The sequence below is a fragment of the Agelaius phoeniceus genome, chromosome 6 (genome assembly GCF_051311805.1).
Source record: "Agelaius phoeniceus isolate bAgePho1 chromosome 6, bAgePho1.hap1, whole genome shotgun sequence".
NCBI classification, from domain to species: Eukaryota; Metazoa; Chordata; class Aves; order Passeriformes; family Icteridae; genus Agelaius; species Agelaius phoeniceus.
The window spans coordinates 18394679-18420292 of NC_135270.1; the positions used below are offsets into that span (position 1 = coordinate 18394679).

At 41.7% G+C, this 25614-nt stretch overlaps 2 protein-coding genes across 7 annotated transcripts in view; one reads left to right on the top strand and one right to left on the bottom strand.

The window, feature by feature from the left end:
* The window catches only part of AP2A2 (adaptor related protein complex 2 subunit alpha 2), a 44416-nt gene extending 36040 nt beyond the window's left edge, over nt 1-8376 (bottom strand). For 3 of the 4 annotated variants that reach the window (XM_054635234.2, XM_054635233.2, XM_054635240.2), the window contains exon 1: nt 8180-8375. In XM_054635234.2, the coding sequence (XP_054491209.1) occupies nt 8180-8246 (67 nt within the window). In that variant the 5' untranslated portion in view covers nt 8247-8375. Of the gene's footprint in view, nt 1-8179 lie in introns of all 4 variants that reach the window. The other variant, XM_077179945.1, reaches the window with a different exon arrangement.
* A 4422-nt stretch (nt 8377-12798) lies between these two features.
* CHID1 (chitinase domain containing 1) overlaps nt 12799-25614 on the top strand; it is a 96691-nt gene continuing 83875 nt past the window's right edge. Inside the window, exons 1-7 of one of the 3 annotated variants that reach the window (XM_054635160.2) lie at nt 12799-12899; nt 15875-16041; nt 17219-17368; nt 17935-18067; nt 19019-19063; nt 20367-20473; nt 21783-21844. In XM_054635160.2, coding sequence (XP_054491135.1) covers nt 15889-16041; nt 17219-17368; nt 17935-18067; nt 19019-19063; nt 20367-20473; nt 21783-21844 — 650 coding nt within the window. In that variant the 5' untranslated portion in view covers nt 12799-12899; nt 15875-15888. The other 2 variants (XM_054635158.2, XM_054635159.2) reach the window with 2 other exon arrangements.

Here is a 25614-nt window from a genome sequence, read left to right on the forward strand (position 1 = left end):
AGTGTAATTAAGCCCAGCCAATAACTTGTTTTGAATTTACATACAGGTGAGAACTGATATACTCTTAGCCTTACCTGTCCTATGGCCATCTGACAATTTATGATTACAGATGCACAACTATAGTTCAGCTGGCATGAACTATAAAGCAGAGGATAGGAGCTCTTTTTGCACACAGAAAAAGCCTGCCACAGTTCTACACAGTTACAGTTGTAGTGTAAGTGACTTTTTGTGGCACTATCATAGGTCTAATATAACATGAACTCTGTTCACATTCAATTATCAAACAGGCCTTGAAGAGAGGACAAGTCTACTTCTCTGTTTAGGAGAGAGAATACAAATACTACCAAGGTTAAGAGCAGGAACTTCTCTGAATTCCTTAATGGCTAGGAAAACTTACTTAGGAACAACACTTAAGTTCTCACACAAATGATAAATTCTCAATTTCAAAGGTGATGTTAGACATCTTCCCTGAGAGCTGTGAGTCAGTTTTTTCCAAACATAAGAATGTTTCTGGTTATGTTTTCCTTACCCTCTACATTAGGAGCATCTAAGCTGATTGGCCCCTTGAGTGGGAGAGACAGCACTGCCAAACTGCTACCCAGCTTCCCTTGAACAAAACATTGATAGTTTGAGAGTCAGTATGATTCAAGGTTATGCTTCTTAAGAGACAGCTACAGACAGTTCCTAAAAACTGCTCTCATCCTGGCACACACATTCCTGCTACTACCTTGTATTGCTGCAGGTCAGTTTGGGAGCCTAACAACCAAAAGCAAGATGGCAAAGTCCAGGCTAAGGCTACGTCATGCCAGCTTTACCACAAGTGACAGTGACAGCAGAAGACATGACCAGGTATAGAACAAGTTCACCCGTTCATTGTCTAAACACACTTGAGTTGGCATAAAGCAATCAAATGACCCACTTGCCTTTTCTACTGCTAAAACAGCCTGCAAGCAAAGACAACACTGCATTCTTGAACCCTACTGTCAGGGAACAGAGAAAGAAACTGGTTGAAAGACAGGGAAAACAAATAATAGTGTCTCCACTGTAAAAATGGTAGAGATAGAGGAAAATATGCATGCAAAGGTAATCCATGCCTCCATTTTTGCCTCTGTGAAAGAGCTTTTTTACTTGCTCATATCAGTAAATTAAACCATTACTTTTACCTGCCAGCAGGACAGATACTCATATTACAGCTCTAGAGGATAGATTAGCCATTTACTATGCAGATCATGATCTTCATGAAGTAAACCACCAAATCCATCCTCCAGCTCTCCCTAATCTCTCAGCTGGCTCTTTAGCACAGCAGGGAAGAGGGCAAAAGAAAGGCAGACAGGTTGCATAGCAATACATTAGAGTGGTCTGCTACATAAATTCCTTCATTTGGTTAAACTATCTAGGCTACTACAATAGAGGTGCAAGCTCCACCTCCATCTGAGTCTGAAGGAGCTTGTTGGTGCAATTGTTTACAAACTCACTGCACAACTAATCCAGAGAGACTACAATAAAATACTGGACACCCTTAAAAAAAAAAAAAAGTTAATATAGCTTGACTTTTGTTCACAAATCAACCTGTTCAAGTCTGCAGAACAAGAAACTTTTTGTTTACTGACGTGCTAACATCCTGTTATGAACAGAAACAGGAGTGCATGCTGTCCTTCCACAAGATCTGTTTGATCAGAAGAAATGCCTGTCATGTTGAAGATCTCAAATGGCACAAAGGCAGTTTAGGAGTGTTCTGTCTTGGGACATCCTGCTGTGATTAGATACCTAAAGACAGAGACCAGTGACCTACTGATATTTTAGAACTTGATGTAGAGGACACTTCTAATATTCTGCACAGTAAGGTAACTACTATCCACAGAACTGACTTCTTCCTCCACTATGCCACTAGAGATTTGCCCCTGTAACAACACTTCTCAGGAAACAGAAGGGAGTCACAGGCTTTACTGTAATCCCCTAATCCATTAACTCCTTGTCCTCATAAGAGAAGAGAAATTAGAGCACAAAAGCAGCTTTTCAATCCAGATGTAATAAACTGCAACTATTTAATACAAGTTTAATGATTTTAGATGCTTACCATGGCTTTTTTTTCCTAACTAAGCACTCCAAGTTATGAGAAAATTTGAGAAGTAACCAGGTAACAGGGTCTAGCTTAAGACCAGAGCTTTCCCAGTGTACTGGAAGTTCATATCCAAGTGACTTTGTGACATACAGAACATCTATCTGTCAGTTCAGGTGGCAAAACAACATTGACTCCTATCAAAAGAGAAGCTTTAGGCCAAGAAGATATGCAAACACTAAGTGCAGGCTCAGGCTTGTACGAAAGGAGTTCTTCCTCCTTCCTTGACTGAGCAGCATCCAAGCAGTCATTTCCTTGACCAGTCTTTCCACAGTGTAGAGCTACACTCCCTTTAACAAGATAAGGCAGTATCAGTACTGATTTACTACAAGTCACTTTGGACTCTCTTCTACCTCTTTAGTCCATGTTCAAAAAGAAGAACAGATTGAGGCCTACCCTGGTTTAGCTATCACTTCTAAACTACTGCTTCAGGGATCCTAAAATACTTTTGAGCTCATTAACTAATGCAGATATGTAATAATCTCTGCAATAGTCCTTAGCTTCCTCTTATCAGTCCCGATGGGCAGTCTTTATACAAAAGATTTCAAATTAAGCAGTCCAGAGTCTCTAATAGAGAGGTTGGATGTCATATGAAAGATTCTAGCTCTTTACTATCTCTCCTCCATTACTCTCCTCTAAGCCAAACATGCACAAATTAAACAAACATTAAAAAAAAACCACTAACAAAAAAAATCCCAGCCCCTCAGAGCTCTTTGAAATGACCAGGAGCAAGCCAAGACAGAGAAGCCATGGGAAGAACATCAGTTTTGCTTTAGAGATCCTCCTCAGACTAATCTCATGCTAATTGTGTTTTCCTTAAAGCACTCTCCTGCAAATAGTAGCAAGTGATGCAAGACTTAGTGCTTATTATAGCACATTCTTAGGGCTGTTTTTTCAGGCCAGAAACCGACCATATTAGATGCACTGCCACAGCCCTGAAGAAGCGACAGGAGAGCAAACCAAGATGCTTTGCCTCCAATTTCTTCAAAAGGTAAGTAATCTAAGAATACATGTAAAAAAAGTCTCTGACTGTCTAGAGAAGTATTTCAAGTCCTGCTTTAACACTACATGCAATGCAAACAAGAACCCACACCTCAGAGGAGCAATGCAGTAGCTTTAGCCTATACAGTGACAGCTTATTACTGACGTATAAGAATTACTTACAGATAACTAAATCCAGCTGTATGTGCTCAACTCACTCTATGTGAAGTTTGTTTCACTGGGTGGCTGCTCCCATAGAGAAAATAACTCTATACATACCCATGTAGTCATTTAATCCATGTACATGCCCCTCCTACCTACACCTGCAATGCACTTCATAACCTACCATCCATTCAGACAGGTGATCATCATATGATGAATTTAATGAATCATCTTTTTTCAATCCCCACTTGCTGATCTCTAACCTGATGCACCAGTCCCAATGCAGTGAAGCAAAGACACATTTTGGCAGGTTCAGCTTCAGGACACTATCCCTTGTCCAGTACAATGAAAATTTAATGCATTAAGTCCTATGAGAAGAGATGGACCTTTGTTTATTATATTTGTTGGATTTTATTTAAGAAAAAAATTTGGCCTGAGGAAAAAGAAACAGTAACTTGGAAGAAAACATACAAAGAAACATTTGGAGAACAAACCCAGGAATCCTTCCTCTGCCTGTCCAAAACTGAAAAGTTAAGACAGTTACCTAGCAAAGGAAATCAAGAATTGTCTTGTCCTCCAAACCGTTGACAAAAGCAACTTTTCCCTGCGTAGACACATCTCATCAACCTAAGAGGAACTGGCTTCCCAATTTTAATGTGGAGCAGGGGGTTACCAGTAATACACTTACTACTGTAATAGAAACTATTTCTACATTACAGGCTGCAAATGAAAGGAGAAAAGCAAGCTTTCCTGGTTCTCAGGGTGAATAGCAGAGAGCACTGTTGCTGCAGCAGAATAGGTTGAGTGACAAATGACTTAAAAGTATTTCATTGTGAGATAAGCATAAAGCTGTACTCAAAAAAATGAAAACAGACTCCTGATGCTCTATGTGTCAGCTAAGACAGCTGGAGAATTTATAAAGCACCATCTTGCATAAGCAAATTGCTTCAGCAGCTCTGCAGTACACACACAAGACAAGACTTAACATACTATTTAAGAATAAATATTTCTTGCAGGAGTCCATATGCTTGTACGACATGCAGATCTTGCTAGGTTTTAGTTCATGAGGCACATAATCCATGCAGTGACAAGGACTCTTCCTGACCTGAACTCCTAAGGTTGGCTCGCACTTCACCAAACCACAGGGTTCACAACTTTCAGCTCCACTCCACCACAATCTTTTGTACAGCATAGCCACACCTGACTATATTCTCAGTGGCACCAAGCAAGCACTCATTAACTGGGCTATCCTAATCAAGTACTGCAGTTTGGCTTTCAACCTGTAGTTTTCTTGTCTCTTCTCTGCTGTCTATGAAAGATAAGCTAAAAACCTACTTACTGCAGTAATTCATATATGTTACAAAACAATCCAAATGATCAAGTCTCTAGAAAAGTTCATGCATCTATTGGCAAATTGACAGATATCTAAAAGGGTTATTTCCTAAAAAATATTTTTATCTGCCATCTGCACTAGGATCTCCATATGCAAAATGCAGAGCCTACAATAAGAAGCTGCCCTGAAACAAAATTCTGGAGAGCTATAAGGAACTGAAGGATAATTCATTTTCTTGTATTATCATACTTCAAAAATTCACTTGATCTTTGTATGAATAAAGAACATTTCATTTTGAAAGAAGACACTCAATATGACAGCTTCAGAGAGACTAGAGCAAAGTCAAAGTGCTAAGAAGCCTCTCTTAGCCTTGAAATATTTTACAATTGCTGCTGCAAGTAGTATTCCAACTGTTTTTAATGAAAAACATCACAGACTTTTGGGAAATCAGTGTACTTTAAAATAGTCTGCTCTAAAAAATACATCTGACATAGAAGTATTTAAGACAAAAATCAGGAAGTTTAATAGATAAACCATGTGCCAAAAATATGTCTAAACAACACAGAAGTGACAACCAAGCTTTTTAGTATTAAAAACAGGCTGGCAGTGCGAGCTGCTTGTTCACAATCAGCTACAGTTGTAAACACTGAAAACTGCTATCAAGTAAGACTTATGTGAAGCCTGCAGCAGACTGGTACAAAGATAGACAAGACAGGCATCACTCCCAAATCAGTAATATATCCAACCTGTAAGAGAATCCTGCATTATTTAATGCTGCAGACATTGCAGATGCAATATCAAAAAAATAAATCTTGATATAAGGAGATCGAGCATTTCCAAAGGTAAACAGTCAAAATTTACAGAAGTACCCCCCAGAAGTTTAGGTTCCTTGAATTATTTGAAATCACATGCTGTGCATCCATCCAAGCACAGCCAGCACACAACTGCACTTTCCTTTTTCAGCAACATCTACAATGTAGAATCCTTATCTGTGCATATACCCCCCCATACACACCATGTTTCACCATTATGTATAATCTGGAAAGGCTATTGGCAAACTAAAACTGCCAGGCCTTTGTGGCAGTATTCAAAACAGATACAGGAGTCCAGCAAAGCCAAAATTTGGATTGAAATTAAGAATGCCAGCAGAACTTTCTGTGTTACTGCAACTATCAGATATTTAGTCCAATTGTAAGGCTAGGAATAGAGGTCATGAGCTGCACATGGTTTAGCTTCCCTCCCTTCTCAGAAAAGGAAGGCTTGCTTTCTTTCCTTAGTCAAAAGAGGCTGTTCACCTCAACAGCTGCTCCTTTTTGTTCTTGACAACATCTAGCTCCTCACCAAAAAAGCCAAGAGGGATCTTTAGCCAATAGCAGTACCTGCAGAGCCCAGAGTCTCCAGAGAGTATTTCCGTGAATACTCCAGGAAGCACTTTTGTGAATCTTACTCTGTGTACACTAGCCCAGGGTTAGCTGACAGCACTCAGAGCTCCACTAAAGGGAAGGCTCAAATGCCATTCACAGCTACTTGGAGGCTTCATACATCACCTACTAGTGGGAATACCAGCTCTTCTGCAGTTGTTTGGAAGATGCTGCTACTTTTTTCATTATGAAGACAAGAAAGATACACAAGTAATTACAGCTCCCAAACATCTGTCTGGACAGAGACAAAACATTTGAGATATACCAGTATTTGTTTAAAGAGTCAAAGTTAACATTCTATTTGTATCACCAGTAGGTTACATCTTTGTGTCTCCTGAAGATAACTAGAGAATGAGAGGTTTGTTGTCCCATATGGACGAAGGTAGCTTCAGCTCTGTTCCCACACAGCCTCGTGGGGAAATAAGTACCTAATTTGTTATATCCTATCACATTAAATTTGGTTATTTCACATCCCTGAACACATGTTACAAACCTAAGAGCCCAAATGCTTCTCTTGAATTTACTTGTAGTGAATTCCACTAAAAACAAGCATGGACAAATTTAACCAACTGCAAGATATGAAACACTAATGAATCAAGTCGTACTGTTTCTAGCTAAATCAATGAAAACAATGATTAAAAAATCATTGTGAATTGTATTGGGTAGATAGAACAGCTTAACAAGTCTTAACTGCTATGACACCAAGTGGAACTATGTTACACACGAAGCTTGCACAGAACACCAGGACACTGAAAATGCTCACTAAATAGCAAGGCCAGCTAGACAAAGCACAAAAGCACTTGTGTAACCTGGAACTGCTACACTACACATTTTATAGGCCTTCTTCTTCTACACACAGAGTGAAGCCTAAAGCAACATAAGGACCAGCACTCTGTTTTGAAAAAGAAAAACCCCCTCATTCAAACAGCTTCTGCTCTAAGGAAGATTATTAACCTTGAATTTGTTCACGACTGAATGTCCAAATCACCTGATTATAAAGACGCTGCAATTAAATGGTCTCATTTTACCAATATAATTTCTTTGCCAAGTTTTTTTATTAGAAATCATCAATTTGAAGTTTTTTAAGCCAGTGGGACTAAGTAATCCCAATGCAAGCCCAGTCAGAATAACATAATTTGCATTGAAAAATTCTCAAAAGCTGTTTATATCTTTAGAGCGAAGACCTTAATGCCATTCCTCCACTGCTTTTAAAATAGCCTCAAGTGATCTACAGAGACACACAGGTGGACAAAATAGAGCTGTTTCATCACACCAACCACAGCGACCTTAGCCCTTCCCCAGGCAATTCCTGCCACATCATACACTTAGATCTCTAACTCTGATTAATATTAAACTATTGTATGCAATTCTCGAACAAAAAGGAAGACTGAGCACTGAGGTGTGCCCCCACACATGCCCCTTCCCCCCCCCACCTAGCAGCAGCAGATTTGTACTCCTCCTCTCCCACTGCACACTCACGGACACGCTCCCCCATATCTCTCGAGGGGGGGAGGGACGGAGAGGGGGACGGGGGATCCGTCTAGCATCCCCCCTCCATCCCATTTTTAATTACACTGATCCCAAGCGCTGATTTCCACCAAAGCAGAATCTTCAAGCCAATTTAAGCCAAGCCTAGACATACGCACTGAGGGCCCTGCTCTCAGGCGCCTACAGAGGCCTGTTTTCCATCAGTGACGTGATGAACCGAGAGCCGCTCAGGGATCTGGAAGGAGCCCAGGACGCCTCTCCCTGCCCCGCCGCGCACCCACCCGCGCCCCGGCACCGCTCCGGCGCATCGCGAACAACGGCGGCACCGACCCCCGGCACCCCCTCGGCCGGGGTGGCCACCGCGACACTCAAGGACGGGCGAAGGGGGTGACAGGGGCGGTGAAGGGGGAGGGAAACACCCCAACCCACCCACCCAAAACGCACAAACCCACTGGCAAATGCTTTATGCTGCCCCCCCTCCCCGCCGCGCCGCCCCCCCGAGCGCGTCGCCATTTCGTGAGACAGGAGCGCTCCGAGCTGCCCGCTGCGGGGGTCAGGGGCAAGAGGGGAACACTGCGAAGGGGATCGAGGGGTGAAGCCCCGGCCCCACGGGGCACCAGCCCATGGCGACGGCCGCCGCGGCCCAGCCCAGGCCCCGGCCCCGGCGCCACTCACAGTTGCGGATATCAGAGATGAAGACCGCCAGGCCTCGCATGCCATCGCCCTTCGATACCGCAGGCATCGTGGCGCACGATCACTGCCGCCCTGGGACGCGACACACCGAACCCCCGCAGCCGCCGCCCGCTCTCCCCGCGGGCTGCTTCAGGCCGCTCCGCCGCCGCCGCCTCCGCAGCGCGCAGGCGCCGCCGGGGCTCCCGCGCCCCCGCAGCCGCCGGGCGGGCGCTGCTCGGGCGCCACCTGCCGTGCGGAGGCGGGAGCGCCGCGGGTGCGCCGGGCCCCCTGCGCCTCCCGGTGCCGCAGCCGCGGCGGGCGCGGCTCCTGCCCGGCCCCCGGGATGTGCCCCGGGATGTGCCCCGAGATGTGCCCCCGCTCCCGGGTATCTCCCGTGCGACCCTGCGGCCCGAAAGGACTGGATAGCTGGAGGCTGGGCCCCAGGGATCGGCCATGCCGCTGCTGGGATGCAATTTCCAGTCACCGCCCGTGAGGGCAAACGGGCCCGGGCCGAGGCGAGGGGCGGCAGGGCAGCGTCAGCCTCTGTGTCCGTGGGTGAATTCACTGCACGCTCCCTGCTCGGGAACAGCCTAATCCCTTCCTCTCATCGTGACCCTAATGGCCGAGAAGTTTTATGATTTTTGAAGGTGAAATACTGGGCTTCTCAGGCACCTCAGAGAACGTAACTGCTGAGGGAGAAGGAGAGGGAGGCTGATAAAGATACTGGGAAATTTCACTTCCTCACTTAAGCTTTGAGCAGACTATTGATCTGCAATCTTAATTTTCAAATGTGAAGAGCAAGGTACAGACTCTCAGTGGTATAGACCGTAACAACATGCTTTCCACAGGGTGGACTGCAGGAGGCTGTGCCTTGGTCCTGCTCCTCAAAAGGGACCCCAAAACAGTGCACGGGATCTACTGCACGTACCCTGCACAGTCCCTGTGAGCACTGACAAGGCCGGAGGCTACTGCGTGCAGCTCCATCCTTAGGCACATTGCCCTTGTGAGCCTGCCATCGGCTGTGAGAGTGGCGCAGTTGTTCTGTGTTCATGTAGAGATTCCCACTGCCTGACTCCCTGGGTGTGCAGGCCTACACATCCAGGGCCACATGTTCCTCCTGATGGCTGTAAACATGCAGAGTGACACAGTCCCACACCACATGTACTCCAGAGACTGAAAACATTTCAAGGTTAAACTGTCTTAAACATGCCAAAGAGGTGGGACTGTGCAGAACATTGAATATCTTCACCTGAAAATAGGTGCAAGTGGTCTCAAAACTGGCCTAGACTGCCTAGCTACAAGTGTGCTGGGGGCTTCAATCACGATGCAAGGGATTAGTATGCTTAGTGGAGAATAATGACTTGTAGGATCATGGGACTTAGGGCTACTGGAGATCAATCAGTTATTTCGCCTTTATTTCATCATATTTCAAGCCATTTCATTTCATCTGGGGGTTTTTTTGTTGTTCTTTTTGTTTCTTTTTTACACCAGTGAACGTAGTCCAATATCTAGCTTTTAGCTACAGTCTATCTTCCAGAAAGGCACTGAGTCTTGCTCTGATATAATCAAATTCACTGTTGCCCTGGATACTTTGCTCCCGTGGTTAATTCTCCTTGTCTAGACCTTGCATCTTTAGATTCATCAAGCTCCAGTACCTTTAATTTTGTGATATATTTTTCTCTCATAAAGATCTACATAATACTTGATGCCATCTGTCTGACAGTGGCTGTATACCTCAAGGGTCTATTCTGGGTGTTTTCAGGATTCATGGTTACATGAGTACTTTTTAGTTGTGCGAGTCTCTATGGAAAGGCAGGATGACAGCATGTGGTAGTCACGCAATTATCCCTTTGTCCCTGGATCCATTTTGTAGACCAAGTGCAACTACAGGCAGTCGTGCACAATTAGTCTATTATTCAACTCATATTATTTGTAGGCTTTCATGAAGAGCACTTTCCTTTTTCACAGCTTTACAAATAGATTTTGGTGCTTAGTAATAATTTCCATGCACCTTTGAAGATGAAAACTTCCCATGTCACCAAATGAGGCTTTTTCTTGTGATCAGAAAAAAAAAAAAAAAAGAAATCTTTTTTGAGCTAGCCAAAATGTTGAGCTATTTTCTACTCCTAAGAGCACAGTGACACCTAAAGGCTCAGTCTGTCAGTCCTGTCTGGATGTATTCCTGTCAATACTGCAAGTCATGCAGGTATTTAACTGCCTTTTCAGCAGTGGCTTAAATACTGCCAGCAGAATAGTTGTGGCAGTACAAAGCTAAGCATGAGCTGCAAATTCTTCTTGAGAACTGGGAAAATATCCAAGTGGTTAACACATCTGGATGACTCTAGTTTTGCCGCATACAGCTGAATGTTTCATTTGAAGGGGCTCAGTGTGCAGTACACATACCCTGATTATTTTATGTCAACCTCCTTTGACTGGCTTTTGAGGCTTCACTATATTCACCCTGCTGTCTTTTTGCCTCAACAAAGGCTTGTGCAATCAGGACAAATGTGTAGGCATGTCTATCCTTACTGCCTCGTAACTTAGAACTTAGTAGTGCATTTCAGATGTCTTGGTAAGGACAAGGTAGAAATTTTATGTGAATAATAGGTGTCTAGAGGAAAGAGAGTCGGTAATGGTCTCTAGATGCATCCTGGCTGAAAGAAACATTGTAATGTGAACCCAGCTGTTACTCAGCACAGAGCTTGCACCAGACACAATCCTTAGCAAACACATTGAGTTGGTAATTCTGTAAAATTTTGGTTTGAACCTAACATCTATAAAACACCAGGCTGCCTAAAAAAAACCCATAAGTAGTTCCATCCATCCCAAGACGTTATGATTATTTAAGACATTTATAATTACTGGAAGATCAGCATTAAAGGGGAGATGGTACCAATAAATATTTTCCTATTACATAAAACATTTGGCATCACATTTGCTTGCTAACAAATCCACAATGTTTGTCCCCCCCTTCCCATTTTATATGGGAGTTACATTAAATTTTTTTTTCAGAATTTCATTGCACTTTGGTACAAAGGCTTTAATAATTGCACTGACCTTCATAAAACTATCACCATTCATCTGAGTGTTTTCAGCTGGTGAGGATCCAGTTGCGAGAACGACAAAAAAGGAATTGTTCCTTTCTCTTTGTTACTTCTCTCACATTTGTCTCACCAGTTATTGTTTTCTTCTGCTCCTTATGATCATTCCAGCCATTACTGGAACCAAAATGAACTCAGGACTAAACAGAATCCGTGGCTCCACCACACACACACAACCATGTTTCTGTACTTGATATTGAACATTCATTATCCCGTAACAGAGAGCACAATGCCTTCTGCCATGCCAGAGTATCAGATGGGTTGCTTTCAACACTAGAAAAGACAAAGTTAGGCTACATGAAACTCTAAATTTACAGAAATTTGGGATGGATCGGGGCATAGAAGACCATGCATCTTCTTCACTGACAAGGCTTTTGTTCAGAGGAAAAATATTTCCATTTGTCTTTGCTGAAGAATGCTCATGAAGATCTTCATTACATAAGAGGGAATGAAAGAAGAGGGCAGTTCAGCAGAATAAGGCAACCTTCCAGTTCAGCTTCTAGGAGGTTGCACCAAACTGTAACCAAGAGAGAAAGCAGGTCACAGGAAGGCTTCTGCTGGGAAGTGCACTGCTAGGATATGCTGGCCTTGCCTCTACATCATGATATAACACATCCATTTTTTTATCAAGTCTTTGGATAAGGTATGTAGTCCCTGCAAGCAGCCTGTGAAATAACAGGGTTATACCAAAACTTCTGCTGCAGTAAATAGCAGTAACACAAGCCATGCTGCATGCAAAAAACACAAACTGTAGAAGGTCAAAGCAGAAGAAAATAAAAAACTCAATTATAAACACAATCTTTTATTTTAGAGTCTGTTAAAAGCCATCTGAGATTTGACCCCTCCTTTCTGCACACCCAGAGTCAGCAGTACTGCCTACAGACTCTCCGCAGCCTTACCTATACCATCATTTTGCCTCCAGGTCAGTGTGTGCATTTTAGCCCAAGCTCTTGATTTACCTACACTATTTCTCGGAATCACAGAAACAATTTGTTTTGAAAAGATCTCGGAGATTATCGAGTCCAACCTGTGATCAAACATCACTATGTCAACTAGACCATGGCTCTAAGTTTTTCTTAGACACCTCCTGGGACGGTGACTCCACCACTTCCCTGGACAGCCCCTCTGAATGTCTTATCACCTTCTGTGAAGGAATTCCTCCAGGCTGCCTCCCCTGGCATAGCTTAAGGCCATTTCCTCTGGAGTTGCTGGTGGCCTGTGAGAAGAGGCTGATCCCAACCTGGCTACAGCCTATTTTTGGGTAGTGAGCGATAAAGTCACCCCTGAACTTCCTCCTCTCCAGGCTAGACCTGGAGCTGTATCAATTTGCTATAGCTTGGGGTAAACCAAGAGGCTCTTTATGGGAATTTAGAATCACACCATTATTAGCATTTCCTTTATTCAGCTACTGATGAGCCCCAAAGCACCGCGTCCCGGGTCCGGCCGGGCCGGGCCGGGTCGGCCCAGCCCAGTGGCGGCTCTGTCGGTGGGGCCCGCCGCAGCCGCAGCCTCTCCGGCCCCGCCATGTTGGCGCAGCCCGGCGCCCTCTCAGCGCTGCCCGGAGCCGGCGGGGCGGGGCGGGGCGCTGCCGCTCGTCCGCACTTCCGCGGCGGCGGCGGGCGGTATGTGGTGTCGCGGCCCGGCAGGGCTGGGAAGGGACGGAGAGCGGGAAAAGAGCGGGGGCGAGGCCGCGCTCCGGCGGGGCGGGGGCCTGGCCGTGCCGCGGCGGGGGTGACGCGGCAGCCCGGGGAGGCCGGGGCCGCCCCGCCGGGGCCAAGCTCGGGGCGGCTGCAGCGGCGTTGATGCCATGGCAGGCGTGCGGGCTCCCTAGTATTCGAGAGTCGGGCGAGCGTGGGAGGAAGTTCTGAACGTCAAGGTGGAGCACTGTATAAGAGGGGAGGGTTTAATGTTTACACAGGTTAGAAACGGATCTATTTTCACTCTTCACTCCTCAGTATAGGTTTTGTTGCTTTCATTTAAAAACGCATCAGCAGTATGTCTGTTGGCCTTCCTTTGCTAAGTGATGTAGGTTCTTTCTGCAAATGTAGTTAGAATCCAGTTTCTTATTTATAAATAAACTATAAACGTTGACTCCGTGTTGTGTACCATCCATTTAGTTTCTTTGCTTGCTTATTTCGGACAGCCTAAATCTGTGCTAGCTTTACTTTTAAAAATTAAGGTAAATTTAAAACAGCTTTCCAAAAGTATGTTACCTCATGTGGAGGTGGAGTTAAGCAACGTTTGTGACCTGGCTAGGAGAGAAACCTAGGCTCCAGATTAGTTTGTCAGATGATGTTTTAAGCGTTAAGTTGTCCATAGTATCAGTTGGACAAGCACATAGAGGCAGTTTTCAATTCTGTTTGCATTTTGCAGTGACAGAGGAGATAAACAGAGTGCCAAGCTCAGACAGTTCTTCTGAGTTCAGCCAATTTGAATAGTGTTCAAAAATGGCAGAGAGTTTGTAGAAGAAAAGTTTGATGAGGATTTAGTTTTGTAAAGCTTGAAAAATGCATGCATATATTTTCCTTAAAGAGCATTTAAAGTTTGACCGATTCATCTTCTGTGTTACAGTAATCCCATCTACTTTATTTTCATTGATGCTGTTAAAGAACAAACTATTAAAATAAGTGTCCAACCAAGAGTTCATACTGGACTGTCAGTAGCAGAAACCAATTTGCCACAGGCTCAGTGCTAATTCTAGGAGTGGTTGTTGACTTAACAATAATTGACAGATGGATACGATCCTGTCAAGGAAATAAGCACATTTTGATGTCTAATTGGAGTTCAGGGATGGTTTTTTAAGCTTCTGTTCTTCAGCTGTTAGATATTATCTTCTTTTCAGGGAAGTGATGCTGTTGCTAATTGTTTCTGAAACTGAAATCAAACACCTCCAAATCGATATATACGAGCTTCTGGGAGAATTGATATCCTGTCCAAATAGTTAAGACTTGTATTGACTGTTCAGGCTCTCAATTGTTCCTCTCTGTGATAGTTTATAGATCTTGCCAAGCTAGATGGAACATAGGAGATACTATCAAAAGCAACCTGCTTTGTCTCATTTTTTAGAATGTGGAAAATAAGGGGGTTACCAGTGACCTTGAAGTCAAAGTAGAAGCATAAGACCTTAATTATTCATAATAGGAATTTCAAGCTGTATAGCAATTCAGCTTTTACCACGCTCCCTGGATCCAAGAAATAGTAAAGGCTTTCTGTTTTTTTTTTTTTTTTTTTTTTTTGCTGTTTATAAAAGACTTGACTAAAATCTTCAAATAATTTTGTACAGGAGGTGATACTGGCATTGTTTTTTTCAAGCACTTCTGCCATCATCCTTCTGCTGGCATTGTTTTTTTCAAGCACTTCTGCCATCATCCTTCTGCTTTGTGATACTGGCATTGTTTTTTTCAAGCACTTCTGCCATCATCCTTCTGCTTTGTTGGCTAATCAAATATTGCTCTCTTTTCCTGCAGAATCCCTAAATCCTATAATAAATACCTCTGGTTTTTAAAACCTCGCTGTTAAGCCAGATACTTCCAAATACTACCAAGTTTGTTGAGTTGTTGATTTCATGTCTGTTTCATTGAGTACATTTCCATTGAAGCCTTAAGGTTCCTTCTGCCATAGTACTCAGAGGCTCAGTTTCCTGTTGTGGGATCCTGCACCTGCTGTTTTGAAAGTTTGGAACTAAGTACTCAAACTTTGAGCAGCATTTGTTATCAGTGCCAGTAGAACAAATATTATAAATATGATTTGTAGAAATGAGCTTGTAGGTGTTCAATAGGAGTGGTAGAGTGATATAAAAAGCAAGATAGTTTTTTTAAGTTCAACAAAAATTCAGAATATTGGAAAGAACCTATTTTCTTCTTGATCAGGATCTCATATTTATGAGAAGCAGCTTGATACAGATCTAGAGCCCTGGTTCCCCAAATGCCAAATTATTTTTTTTTCCTGTTTTCTTCTTATTCACTACTGGGAGCCAGACTTGGAAAAGAGTGCAACTTTTAACTTGGAAAAGATTGGAAAACAAACTCTGGCTTTATTTGACATTTTTTTAAAGTCTTCCTACAGATAAAAGGTGTGATAGATGAACACACAACAGAACTGTTGTCTCCTAATTCTCAGTTCCTTTATCTGGAGCTGGGGCAAACTGTCAAATTTATTCTTCTAGACAAAAAGGACATGCCCACCCTCCTTTTTTTTTCTTCAATTTCTGTATCAGTGACTTGGCAAGGAATTGAAAGCAAAGGTCTCAGCTGTTACAGTAAAGGCACATGTAAGCATATAGCTATATTTTTTTATATCTGTTAATTAATTTATGACACACTAACCAGGCTAGTTAGGAGCAGAAAAAAATGTTATCTTATCCTTAAAAAGGAAGCTGCAAGGGTCCAACCCACTTCATCTGTGATACAGCTGCTAAAACAAGGGACAAAAAAGGTGTTTGAGACTAGAAGTAATCTCTCACAATGCACTGCTTTTGTTGCCAGGGCAGAAGCACTGCCTTAATAAGTCTGATTCTAAATGGAACAAGATAAGAAAATGTCTTGACTTTTTTTAGACAAGAAAACCAAATGAAACTGTTATATTCCTCTGTTCACAGGGATTTGAACCCTTATGTGTTCAGGAGAAGAGAAACTTGACATGGGGAAAAACACCATGAGGCTTCTCTGTGCATCCCTTTCTCTTGCCATGGTATGCTGGCTAGCTGAAGGTACCCTGTCAAAAACAGATGCAAAGAAAGGTGCTACAAAAAAACTGGAGGAAAAGGTAAGGGAAGTAACCAAAATTCTTGTCTTATCTAAGATGTGAAGTGAATGAATTGAACTTTGGTAAATGGCCTCTGTTAAACAGTGTTAATGCATTTCCACTGAAGCTGATACTCACAGATAAAACTTGAAACTGTCCTTTCCTTCAGCTTTTCTGTGTGTCACAAATGGTTCACTTCTTGAAACATATGATGTAGATTTCTGGAGCTTTATCCTCCATGCAAGTTGCAGAAACAGGAAGTTTTTGTCCCCTCAGGGAACACACTTCCATCCCTTTGGAAACCAGGGTGGGGAACAGTAGTTTGGGCCAAGAGCTCTAGGGCATTTACTGTGGAATGGAGCCTTGCCAATGGGAAGGCTGTATCCTGATGAAAGGTTTTGAAGAGCTTTCTAATCAGTTGTTCTTTTGCAGGCAGAAATGATTCAGAGTCCCACAATAATCTGAGCAAGCACAGCCAGCATGCTGAAGTCTCTCTTCACTTGCTGAGCATGTTATTGTTTCCTGTCATTATGCACGTACATCTGTCACTGTTTGTATCACTGCTCAACATCTACAAAACTTGCAGGTAGTGAGGGTAATACAAGGTGTTAAGGCAGGCCATATCCCTAAATTCCTTACAATGAATCAATAGATGGCTTCTGCATACCCACCAGGAACATCTCATTGGATCTTCTCATTCTGTTTTTGTCTGCTGGGTCAGTTGAAGCATCTTCCCTAAAGAAGAGTGTTTAAAATCTTAGCCTTCACAGTGCAGCATTCTCAGACTAAAATATATCCAGTTCAAAAGCTATCTTCAAATTCTTGGTTAAGAACTCCTAACCCCTTTTTATTATTTTGGGGGTAACATGACAGAAAGCATTGGTTAGAAAACAGAGCACCATTAGCTGTCATAAATTATGTTCTTTGCTCTTATAATGTCTTGGGCTTTGGTTTTTGTTTATATGCTTTTTACCCTCAAAGTTTATATGCTTTTTACAAACAGAGTAAGCTTACTGATGATGACAAATAATTTCTGAGGACTTGTATGTTTCAGTTCAAATCAAAGTGCTCTGCATCATTTAAAAGGAATGCTCAGAGTTTAATGAAGTGATTTGTTTTGCTGTTGTTTTTAAAGTCTGTTGCCATTGAAAGTGGCTGTTTCATATAACTGGTTCTAATAACTGTCTTCTCTCCACAGAAGCTGCATTCTGATAAAAATGTTCAGGACAGGGGATTGGTAGTTGTGGATCCAAAAGCAAAGGATATTATACTGGAACATAAAAGTTATTGCTCCAAGAAGATGAAGGAACGACATTTTTCAGGAGATGTTCTGGGATATATTACTCCTGTAAGTTGATACAATGAATAAAATTTGTGCTTTGAATGAATATGCAGCAAACTGTGCTGCAAGTTTGCATCCCTGTTTTAGAAGTATTTTTATGGTAATGGGGGCTGCTAGTAAATACAGTCAAATAGCCAGAGAAGTATTTGAGACTTGATGTGGGGTTCAGGGGGTCTCAAACCCTTGTTCTCCCATCTGTCTCTTAGAGGATGTCTAGGTCCTCCAGGAGGGTGTATATTGTTTTTCCTCTCCCTTCACTCGTTTTTGTCTTACATTGGTCAAAAGACAAATAGGTGCCCTATAAATTTTCACCTTTCTCAAGTTCTCTTGAACATAAATTCAGAGTCTGTAAATTCAAAACTGTGTGGGAATCTACAAGCCAGTTGCTGTAGTTCAGGAGTACTTTTTTATTTAAATGAAAGCAATATCCCAGCAGGTTTGCTCAAATGAACAAGTAGGGATCTAGCAGATGATTACATTTCCGTTAAAGAGTTTATATTGGTCAAAAGTAAAGTGAACTGTGTATCTTACTTCTGAGTCTCTCACTTTTTTTGTCTCCTTTGTTTTTCAAGTGGAACAACCATGGCTATGACATTGCTAAAATATTTGGAAACAAATTTACACTAATCTCACCAGTTTGGTTACAAGTGAAGAGGAGAGGGAAGGAAAGGTTCCAGTTCACTGGGCTCCATGATGCTGATCAAGGTGTTGTATTTTTTCCTTTGAATATGAATTGCAATATTGTTGCAGACTGGGTAGATTTGGCATACTAGGTGGGTTTTGCTGGCTCTGCCACATGGTGAAGTACTTTCATCCATTACAGTTTCTTGGGTTTTCTTCAGATTGAATGTCTTTCTGTCCTCACCTGCTTCCATATGTGTACATATTTTATTTGTCAAACAATGTAAGTAGAATGATTGGCTTTTCCACCATGCTGTCCACAAAATCCCTCTTAAAAAAATGAAAGGACAAAGATCCTGTACAGGGAAAAACAGTCTTGGGTGTTGTATTGTGCACTTGTTTACCTGTTGTGGGTTTTGGTTTTTCCCCTTTGCAAAACCTTTAGGAGAATTTATTTAGAAAGGGAAGAGAAATTTAATTTGAAGAGAATTTTTTCCCTTCATTGCGAGTAAAGTGCAGCAAGATTAAATTTCAGCTAGTATGTACTAGTTCATGGTTTTGAAGTTGATTGAATGTGAAATTTCATTTGAAATAGCTATAATTCTTACCATGTTAGTGCCTACTAACAAATTCATCCTAATGCAATGGCTGCCAAGAGGAGTGAATGGGACACTTTAAAGTACCATCTGAAGAAAACCAGACATTCCTCCTAGGTGATGCCTAATGGCTGCAGAAGTGTTACTCTGAGTAGGCACTGGGGTAGCTTTCCTTAGTGAGGTAGAACTAAGCAGGGAGGGGCTGGGTGGGGACTCTTGTAAGGCTGTACAATTGTGAATGCTGTGGTGCAGGTTCATGGCTTCAGATTCTGTGCATCACAGGTTGTTCTGTCTGGGTGGATTATGAACTCCTAGTCTGTGGCAGGAAGATGTGTATAATGAAGCTGTGCTACATCATTCGAAGAATGCTTGAAAATATGTTATCATTGTCAACATCATTTATATTTTATCAGCTGTCTTACTTGATACTGTTTGACAGGCTGGATGAAAGATGTGAGAAAAACCTCCAAAAACATAAAAATAGGTGAGCCTCTGGTTTATGTTTGTTTGCTTGCTTTTTATCTTCTTTAGCTTCTAGGAGAGGAAAGTAAGGCTTTCTTCCAGGTCTGTATGGGAGGAAGGAAGACTACCTTAGCACAGCTGTATGAAGAAGATGTCTGAGAAGAAAAATTAAAGCAGTTAACTGTAGATAGTTAAGTAACTGACGTGTTGGCCCTCTTGATGCCTTTATGTTTTGCCTTAGCTTCCTGTCTCTGAATAAATCCACGATACTAGTATATAACACTGTGTGCCTCCCTGGGGAAAGGAGTCTTCAAACTTGTTGCTTGGGGTTCTGTGTAGTTAAAAAATAAAAAAAATCCAAATCTGAGTCAGTCAGTCAGACTTTCCTGCATGATAGAAACATCCTACTTTGTCTCTTCTCCCCTTGAAGCTGGGAACTCATGGGATGTGCTGCAGTGTGTGTCTTTAGGGAAAATGGCAAACATTGCTGTAGAGATTCTGCTGTGCTAGACTTGTTACATTTCTCTGTAGCAAGAATTCTGTGGAACTGTGAAATGCTTCTTGATTCAGAAGGGAGTATGAAATTTGAAATGTATTAGAAAAATTGAATTCTCAGTCAAATATTTTAACATACTTCAGCTGCCAGAGGATAAAGCCTTTGAAATCTCTTTATACTCTTCTAAAACACTCTTTTACAACCAAGGTAGTTAGAAGGGGCTTAGACATAGCTCCATAAAATCCATTGCCTTTTCCTGTGGGCGTGATTGTCAACTGTTCCAACATCAGTTTTCCTGACTATTTTTTAATATTTTGTGTTTTTAGAAAAAAAATTCACATAAGCTCAAGTGCTTTCCAAAAGTAAAAATTTGTCTTAGGGCATTGAATTGAGTAGAAGAGTGAAGTGATGTAGGGCTGTGTATGAAGTAAATTAGAGTTTGAGGTGAACTTTTCTACCTCATTATTGTGGTAGAAGAGATGCACAACGTAAAGATTGGTGACTTGTGTTGTTGCTGGTTTAAGACTCTACTTGAGGCCCTGAGTGGTAATTCAGTTAAGATCGTTCAATCAAATGAAAATATCTTCTCTTAAAACTTGCATCAGTGCTGATCATTAACTAAACTTAAAATGAAGAAGAATGTCCTACAGTGTCAGTTCATCTATGCTGCTGAAGTTGGTCAGAGTGGAAAAACAATGATCTCAGTCATGGGATACGATTTTTAGTGGCATCTCTGCTTGTATCTGCTGTATTCTGTTTCTGCAGAAACATGCCAGTGTAGATAATAAATTCCTTATTTTCTCTACTGATTGACTACTTTGCCTGATAGTGCCTCGAATTTTGTTTGATGGCTGGACTTACCAAGACTTTGAGAGTGTTTTTGGCAGTGAAGATGAGATAGAGGAGCTTTCCAAGAACATGGTTCTGCTAGCCAAGGTAAAAAAACCTATTTATGATGTTTATAAAATTGTGTGAGATGATACTTGATTCCTTTTGTAATAGATGTTTTCTCATTTCTTGTGATTTTGCATTCTATGAAATAGAATTTGCTGAAAGCAATAATGAGGCAGGATTCTTGATAGCGTGTCTTAGTGTGTGTCCAGTTCCTGTAAACATGAAATGTAGCAACACTTAAGTGCAGGTGACTATGAGTCTAACCTGGGACTACATCAGTCTGATCAACATAACTCTGTTGTCATTGGCAGCTGCACTCGTGATTTTTGCCTGCTTTAAATTTCTTTTACATTTCTATTAGAAATATAATTATTGAGCTGTGGCTATACTGCTTAGTGGTATTTTCTGATCGGCAGAAAAAGAGTCATGGGTGCAATGAGTGCTGTTTTCTGTACAGGAATGCAGTCAGGCTCAGTGTGGTAAAGCTAAGCAACCACTTTAAATACCAAGAATCACTCACTGGATATGTATTACTGAACAGTTTTGCTCAGGTCTGATCAACCAGTTTCCTCAAAATGTTAAGAGACTAGGGAGAGGAGAAGAGGAATTTTGCTAGGGTTTCTGGCCAACCCCTTTCCTAATGGCTTTAGAGCTATCCCATGTGTGAGAATAGATAAGCTGCACCCAAAAGACATTCAGCATTAGTGATTGATTCATGGCAGCCTGTTTATTGTCAGAATAAGAGTTGTCACTTGCTACATGATGTAAAGAAATCTTACAGTGCTCTAGAGGAAGTTGGATGTACTCAGTTAAACTGAGTAATTTCTTAAAATTTTTAACCAATATGTCAATTTTAGGTCCTCAGTAACACTTGACCTCTTAAGGATGTCAACTCAAGTACAACATTATCCTTGATCATGCTAAGAATAAATTATCAAAAGAGAGACTAATTACGGGAGATACTTGGAATCATGTCTATTCTGAATTAGCATTTACGTCTTCAGACTCAAGAGATAATGAGTTTTTCCCTGATATATAAGTAAAAGTGTGTCAAATTATTTGCTTAACAACCACCTTTCATCAGTGTCTGAATTTTCCTAATACAATATTGGCTTTTTCTGAAAAAGTAGATATAATGGATAACTAATAGAGATTTTCAACTTTTGCATGTTTGTGTTTGTTAAATTATTTAAATTTCTCTTGGACTTCTCCATGAAATGCTGTGTTAAAGATGAATCTGGTGTAAGAATACAAAGCATGTTCAATCTGTAATAGTACAAGAAAAATAACTGCATGGTTATTTTGTGTTATTTTGTGTTATGGTGTGTTGTTTACAATTCTCTTTATTTAGAATGAAAATTTTGATGGCTTTGTAGTTGAAGTGTGGAGTCAACTGGGAAATCAAAAGCAAACGTGAGTATAAATCTCTAGGAAACAATTCCTAAAAATCAGCTCCTTTAAAGCATCCTTTTAATTTATCCGTGTTGATTTGAGTATGTCTTTATAAATAAATACACTTAATTCTAGAACAACTAAAGGTTGTTCTGCTTGTCTTACAATGAAGTAGAGGGTTTTACCTCGCTACATGAGATCAAAGATTACATCATAATCTTCACAGTGGGTTTAGCAGGCCATATTAGTCTTTCATTCTTGAGTTTTGCATGCTGTAACTTCTGTGAGGACATAGGGGATACCTGGGTTGCACACTCACTCTCATGTTGGCACTGCCTTTATCATAACAGTGTTTGGTTTGGGTTACTGGCTGAGGCTTGGAACTGTGTGATACTTTCAAGACCTAAGGCAAATGCCAAACTTCTGCTTCATGAAGAAAAGGCAGAATATGGTGGTGAAATTAATGATTCAGTGCAGGACTCTGAAGATTTTGTGATAGTTTCTCAGGAAATTCAGGCATCCATTTCTCTAAAGCACAGTGTTTCTTACAGATCTCTGTTGCCTAAAATGTCTGGGGGAAAATAGCTTCAAGAAAGATGCACAGAATGCAGACTTCATTATGGAAGGCTTTCACCTTTTAAAAAATGGTTACTTTAGGTTATTCTGGTGAGGGCAAATGCTGCTGACTGATGGCATGTATTAATTACTTCTCAAACTGAGTGTACTATTAGCAGTCCTACCTTTTCCCTATAAAATTAATACTTGGGAACAAAAAATTGAAACTGCAGAATCTTTTTTAGCTTTATAAAGGGCTCCATCAATTTCCCTGCAATGAGTAATCCTTCTGCTGTATGCTCTTGCTTATAATTAGGTAATTTGCCAGGTTGTTCCTAAGAACTTATCTGTATCCTGAGCTCTGAACCTAGTGCAGTGTCTTAATAAAGTAGCCAAGAAGATGTGTGAAGCAATTAGTAACTGCCAGTCAGAAGTGGGTGGTAGTGGTCATTTTATTTACTGTGCTTACTGTATTTAAGTAAAATCAATAGTTTTCCTATTAGTTAACACAGATATAAGACAGACAATGACTGTAACTGTCAATGCAAGACTCACTGAAGATCATTTTAAACACACTGGCATGAAAGTGCTGTATTGCAGATGAAACACATGAGCAAAAGCATACTTTTCTATTAGCTCCAGGGTGAGTTTATTTGTGGCATGATAAAAATACCACTCTCTGCCAGGAGTAATGTTGGTTTAAAACAGTGTTGTTTCACAGAATCACAGAATAAGCTGAGTTGGAAGGGATCCACAAGGATCATTGTGTCCAGCTCCTGTCCCTTCACAGCACCATCCTCAGGAGTCACACCATGTGCCCCAGTGTGTTGTCCAAAGGCTTCCTGAACTCTGTCAGGCTGGTGCTGTGAGCACTTCCCTGGGGAGCCTGTTGCAGTGCCCAAGCACCCTCTGGGTGGAAAACCTTTTTCTAATATCCAATCTAAACCTCCTCTGATGCAACAACTGTTACCAGAGAAAAGAGATCAGTGTCTAACCCTCCTCTTCCTCTCAAGAGGAAGTTGTAACTGGAATGAGGTGTCCCCTCAGTATCCTCCATGCTGAACAGACCAAGTGACCTCAGCTGCTCCTCATACAGCTTCCCCTCAAGGCCCTTCACCATCCTCATGGCCCTCCTTTGGACCCTCTCTAACAGCTTCATGTCATTTTTATATTGTGGCACCCAAAACTGCCCCCAGCACTCGAGGTGAGGCTGCCCCAGTGCAGAGCAGAGGGGACAATCCCCTCCCTTTCTGGCTGGTGATGCTGTCCCTGATGCCCCCAGGCCAGGGCTGGCCCTCCTGGCTGCCAGGACCCTGCTGGCTCAGATCCAGCATCCCACGGACCAGGACCCCCAGGGCCCTTTCCATGGCACAGTTTATCTGTGTGCTGGACATTTTGTCCAGAAGGACAGTATGAAAAGCAGCTGTCATAAAAATTGTTAGTATTACAGATACTGCTGTTTAGTTTCCTCAGCCTTCAGTTACCTGAGTGTTATTTAGGTGAAGCATCACATCCATTCATTATCTATCTGTTTCTCATAGAAAGGAGTGGGAAGTATTTTCCATAACTTCTGAAAAGGACAGGGTTATTCTCATGCTGTATAATGATAACTGGATCTTTTTCTCTGAGGTGGTAATGTGTAATTGTGTGTGGCCACTGTGAACAACACTGAAGGATTATCCTAACTTAAATGTGAGATTATTTGCCAAGGAAGCATAAAGGGAAACAGAAGCTAGGAACTGCAGGTTTTCTTCCATTTCAAGACCTGATCTAAGTACTTCATTGGAAACTCATCAGTGGGTTTTTCCACCTTTTATTACTGTGTCCCTAGAAATGGTTAGGATGTTTAAGTTGAACGGTGCTTTGGGTTGGGCTTGCAGCATTCTAAATTATGCCAATTGAGACAGAAAGCTGAAGCTGGGCTCAGTGTGCAGTTACAGCTGTTTTGTGAATGTAGGAGACTCACATCATTACATGGTAATTTTGTCTTATGATGCTTCTAAGTTGTGGGACCGTTGTCTTCATTTTGAGATTGTGCTTTTCTATCACTAGCTTTGAAACTCAGTGGCTTGGCTACCCAGTGCCCAGGAGTTTTCCCTAATAATGTTTTTTGGAGAGAACAACTTCTTAGAACGGATCTTAAGGGGCAAAATTAAGTGCATTTATTACGTTGGCAAGCCTGTATTTTTTGCACTTTGAGTGCTTTTACTTTAATCAGTTCATTTCCTATAGTACAGAGCAGTTTTTTCTGTGTAAGCATGGGTGGTCTTTGCTTCACTTGTTCCTGTCAGAAAAGTTGGAGGAGCGCAATGCCTCCTTTAGCCCACAGCGTGGCAATATTGTAACGTGAGTCACACCTGATCTTCCCTCAGCTTGTCTCTTTCGAAAGTGGCAAACACCGGTAGTAAAGCAAGTTCTTGACCTTGGAAAGGTGGGGATTAGTTCGCAGGAGATGTCAGCACAGAGGTGAACCCTCCTAATCCTTTGGAAGGGTGAAGTGCTTGTAGGACAGTATTTGTGCATGCTCCAAATAAAGCATCTGTTGTAACTTTTAGGTGAAGTGTAGGCTTTCATAGTTCAGATCCTTCAAGGTCAAATGCTTGGAAGTAGCTTAACCTGCTTCTAGTTAAAGGGACAAAAGATCATAATGATGCTCCTGGGAACAGCTATTTTGCCTTCGAACTACTTTTGGAGCAGTCTGACAATACAAGGAGACCTGCCTAGCTAACACAGTTTATTCATGCTATTTAATGTGAACATGTTTTAGTTTAAAATAAAATTTTAAAAAATCCCTGTTTTTTTCCTGACATACAAGGAATAATGTCACATAAGCAGTTAGCAACAAGTTATTGAAAGTCAACACAGGTGCATAAAAATGCATGGGTATACCCTGCAGCTGCTAGCTTGCTTTATGCAATGTTAGGGCTATGGTGTCAATCTAGGAAAAATATTTCACAGATAATAATTATGGTTTTCATTTTTCAAAACTTAAATTAAGTGCATACCTAGCCATTAAATTAATAAATGGCACTCAATTATTCTCTATACTTCATATATCTGTGTTAAGGGGAAAGCTATGGAAATTATTCCTGTAATGTTTTTAACTGTTCTGGAAAAGATCTGAGATCCCATCCAATATGCTGCCTTAGTGGTGCAGGAACACTTGATATAGCACTTCATAAGCTGGATAAAGGTTTCTTAATCCAGTTTAAAATGACAGTGGGGGGATTTGCTCA